The sequence below is a fragment of the Haliotis cracherodii genome, unplaced genomic scaffold, assembly GCF_022045235.1.
Source record: "Haliotis cracherodii isolate W230 unplaced genomic scaffold, xgHalCrac1.p SCAF_11, whole genome shotgun sequence".
Classification (NCBI taxonomy): domain Eukaryota; kingdom Metazoa; phylum Mollusca; class Gastropoda; order Lepetellida; family Haliotidae; genus Haliotis; species Haliotis cracherodii.
Window position 1 is genome coordinate 20,246,858 of NW_027266266.1, and position 4,700 is coordinate 20,251,557.

The 4,700-nt window shown below is 40.4% G+C and overlaps 1 protein-coding gene across 1 annotated transcript; it reads left to right on the top strand.

Moving 5' to 3' along the window:
• Nucleotides 1-3,017: 3,017 nt before the first annotated feature.
• LOC139455534 (uncharacterized) lies at nucleotides 3,018-3,973 on the top strand. The gene is made up of 3 exons (XM_071237085.1): nucleotides 3,018-3,042; nucleotides 3,463-3,515; nucleotides 3,716-3,973. Exons 1-3 carry the CDS (start codon nucleotides 3,018-3,020, stop codon nucleotides 3,971-3,973), a joined length of 336 nt encoding a protein of 111 aa, XP_071093186.1.
• Nucleotides 3,974-4,700: the final 727 nt, after the last annotated feature.

The following is a 4,700-nucleotide window of genomic DNA, read 5'->3' on the forward strand; positions in this document are numbered from 1 at the left end:
ATCCATGCATATACAAACATGTACTATCAACGCAAGCATTTGTAGTGCACATGCACACAAGCATTATCACTACTTACTGTCATCCAAATGAAAATCCAACTCTTCTGAAAGAATGTGTTCTGTCTAATGGCTGTAGATGAGATTTCTCTTGAAAACATGAGGTCACCATTAGATGATTTCACTCATTAGTGGTATGTGGGGCAGCCAATTGGCTGAATCACTCGCACGTTAGCCTGAACAACTTGGTTCCATTATTTCTAATATGGGTTTACAGCGGTAGAAAGTAACAGCTTTTGTGATATAACTTATAATGATGACATATAGCAAAACCCTTTAAAATGGAAAATTTCTACCAATCCTTATGATACATTAACTATTGGGCAGTTTGGCAAGGACCACAGGACTAGTGCCAATTTCTAACGCTGGGTATATCAGATCAGTAGGCTATATCAACTCCTACTAAAATGCACTGAAAGGCCAAAGAAAGTAGCCACCAATTTCGAGGACTAATAAAGTAAAAATTTCATTCGGTAAATATCAAACCTGTTTAATTCATAGACAAAACAGGATCTTACAGCATCACATGACCAATTTTGTCTCACAAGCAACAATCTATCACTGTTTCATTGAAGGTGATGAAAGATGGCTGGATAATGAACAGAAGTTCAACAAAAACTATTGATTAGTAGTTTTAAGCTCAACAATGTCATCTTAGACAGTCTATCAGCATCTTAAATATAAAGGTTAAAGTCTGTGAAAGTGATCTTCACATCCTCTACATTATCCAACCAAGTTTCGGTTACAACAAATTTTATCAAATTTGTTCACATATTTGACAAAGTCATTATCTGTTAACTCATATATTATGCCTGAGACATTCCAGAAGAGAAAGTTAATGAAGCTATTATTACTGTCACTTGTCTCACTTGATGGGTTCCCTTGATGAGCAGTAAAATCAGCGTATAGGCCCTGGCCACACCCTTATCCCGGTTCACCCCGATTATGTTTCTAGGTTTGTCGGCGCCCTACCCTGTGCTCGTGAGTTTCACCGAAGTGGTAAACGTCTTAGACCTGCATCACTTCGGGCTTTCCTCCCACATTAAGCTGACACGCCGTGATATTACTGGAATAATGTTAAAAGCGGCGTTAAACCCAACTCACTCACTCACTCACTCCTGTGCAGCTTCATCTTTTCTAGTATCTCTCCTCTCTTCGGCTTCCCTCACTAATTTCCCTTCTTTGTAGTAGAACCGTGTGTCTGGTTCGTCTGTTCTGCATTTTAGTAATTCCTGTCTCTGATTCAAAGTCAAGTCATTAAAGATGTCATATCTTTTACCTTTAAGGACGATCCACATTGACACAGCTTGCATTTTGTCGTCCCAGTGCAGCATCTTCACGAGAAGGTTTATTAGGCTTCTTCGTCGGCATACGATGTGCACGTTTCTACATCTCTGGAATTGAGCGGGGGAATTTCTTCTCTATCTTCAGTACTTCCAGAACTCTCTCCTTACACACCATATATGATTCATGTTGTAATTCAGGCACTCCATATACTATTACATTATTTTTCCTGTTTCTGCGGTCTTGAATTCATAGTAGATGTATTATAAATTCACAAGGGTTTGAGGGAATTGTTAGATAAACATAACTTAAAAGTTGGGTGGGCCCAGTCGCCTATGGAGCCGCGATTCGCTGTGCAGAGTTGCGTCCCTTTGGCACGCCAGAAACCTATGATTGTAGGTTCGAATCCCAGTTCGCCCCGATTATGTTTCTAGCTTTGTCAGCACCATACCCGTGCTCGTGGGTTTCACCGAAGTGGTAAACGCCTGAGACCTGCATCACTTCGGGTTTTCCTTCCACATTAAGCTGACATGCCGCGATAAAACTGGAATATTGTTAAAAGCTTCGTCAAACCCAACTCACAATCACTCACTCACTCATTTAGAAGTTGACGGATGACAATGTAGACACAATTTATGGATAACAACTCTTTTATTTTACTGTAACATCGACGTTTCGGTATAGATCCATGGTACAAAATATATATAGAATTAGAAGGTGGAGGATTAACAGAAACAAACAGCTGCATACATGAGAGAGATTGACATGAGTAGGTTAAATAATAACAGAAGGATAAAACAGTAACAAAATGATGGACAGCGAACACATGACGAGGAAGCCAATTAAACAGGATAAGTATACATAGGATGGGTCACTATTGTTTAATGAGTTCACAGTAGGCGGATAGGATGAAATGACCTTGATCTCTGTTGATTGATGGTTGTGGCGGCGAATGTGGACTGCTTCTCTTTGTTTGCTTTTTGTGAAGTCCTGGAGGTTGTTGGAGAGGATTTGGGCGGTTCATGTTGTGATTAGGGCAGTTGCTGATATGGTCCGAATGGCTGATTTACTGTCGGATTTGATGGTTGAAGTTTTGTGCTCTTTGATTCTGGTGTTGATGGGGCGGGATGTTTTTTTGCCCCATATCATCAGCCGCCTCCTCAAACAGCAATCCAATATTGACCCCGACTTCGCCAGATCCACCTCCCTCAATTCTTTAAGAAGGGACAACGGCAGAAACACAACTAAACGCCATGAACCTAAAGGTGTAGTTTATAAAATTGGCTGTAACTGGACAATTCTATATGGGGAAAAACATTCCGCCCTATAACTGTGTGCATTCATCTAGCACCCCCACATTTCCAAAAAGAATACACGAAAAAAAGATTCAATAATTGTAGCCTTTTCCTGTTCACCAATCCGAAAGTGGACACTCATAAATTAAGTCGACTATGAATTAATTAGTCAGAATATCAAATAAACGTAACACCACATCAAATTAGCGGTATTAACTTATACTTTGATACTGAGAGTTATCTCCCTTCCGTTGGTGCCGCTCGTTGCCAAGGTACCGATATCAGCAAAACGACGCCATTTTATGTTGCCGCATCTGCTGTCTCTTTGTTCTGAATCTATAACCTGCCTTGGATTTTGAGCATCGCTTGAGTTTTTTAAACATGCAGTCAAGTAGCTGTGTTCAAGGTACCAATGTGTCACAGTTTTATGTTGATTACGTTTCACCGTGTGGTTATATAATCGGTTACCGTCAGGTTGATGCCAAGGTCTCATCACTAAGGTCTATATCTAGTCCTATAGAAATCTGAACGTACTTCAACGTTTCTCAAGATATGCTAAACCCGTTTCCTCGCATTTTATATTTCTTCTATGTACTTCAATTTCTTCAATGGCCAATGCTTACATAAATAGTGATTTTGTCCTGCCCCAGGTGAACAGCCCACTAACAAATAGAAGGAATTAATAAATACAACTGACACGAACGTGTATAGATATATATAGGCCTACCGGTATATGGTATATACTTACAAGCTTACGTTTTTAATAACTTTACAGTGTAAATAAGCGTGTACATTTTTTATTTATTTTCACTTCTCCCCCACACAGATAGGATGTTTCACCCGGCTTTCACCCCTGCCGCCACTCCTGTCCCACGTCGAGTAGGTGTGCTAGGGTTGTAGAATATAACTACCTTTTACAACAGATCCTTGTCTAAATCTCAGTGTGTCAAAGTGTTGATGTTCCATAACCTACTGTATTACTACGTTCCTAACTAAAGATACACCGCACCCTACCTATCACTAGTATCAGTATCACGTTTGTCTCATCATTTCTCTCTTTCCACTTCCCTCCCCACCAGCGTCCTTGTGTGTACCACCCTGAACCCCTGTCCACCCTCCCCACCTCTTACACCTCTGTCCCCGACCCAGGCCCTGTCTCTGTTTCTGTCAACATCACCGGCCACGTCATTATGGTTGACACCGACTTTGTGGAGATCGATCTCGGCCGTGAGGAAGACACACAACCCCTCCCACCCCAGTCCTTCCTGAGAGCCTTGCTGTCCCGCTTCATCAGTCTGATCAAGAGAGTCTTCACCTCCAACAAAAACGACGCTTAAAGGGACATTTTTCTAACAATCTGAGAAGTCCCCTTTCCTTTTTTTGTATGGACACTTTGGCAAATTAGTTATCATTCCCATTTGGTTGTTCTTTCATTAGCATGATTAGTAAATTTTGTTGTTGTCAAAATTGTTGTTGGTTGCTTTATTCTATTATTAGCGTAGAAGCCTCCTTACGTATAGAACAAAATCAAACCTAACCTTAAGCTACAAGTAACATTACAGAATTCTGATTCTACGTTTGTAGATCTCCTCAAGTCTGTGACAACTTGGCGAATATTGTATGCAATAGTTAAATATTATACTACAACAATAGATTTCACAAGTTACTCATGTTAGAAATCGAACCTTGGTCAGGGTGTGACAAGCAAACACTAACTGCTGTGCCACCCTTCAGTCAATCTGTGTGTTTGTGTGTGTGTGTGTGTGTGTGTGTGTGTGTGTGTGTGTGTGTGTATTTATATGGACTAAAAAAGTATATATTTTGAGCTCAGCAATTTATTTGTTTGAACAAACCTGCGGACAATTATTCCCCCCTCCCCAAATTCAAACATTGTGTTTAAAAGAGGGATGGTAAGAACATGAATAGGGATGTATCAGGAAAGTTTTTGAAGAGAAGTCCTAACTCAGTAGACTATGGGCCATAAGACCTGGACATGATTTTCAGCACCTGTCTCCCTGGTCTTGAAACAAAAATGTATTGTTTCCGCTCTTGATGCTGATTTTG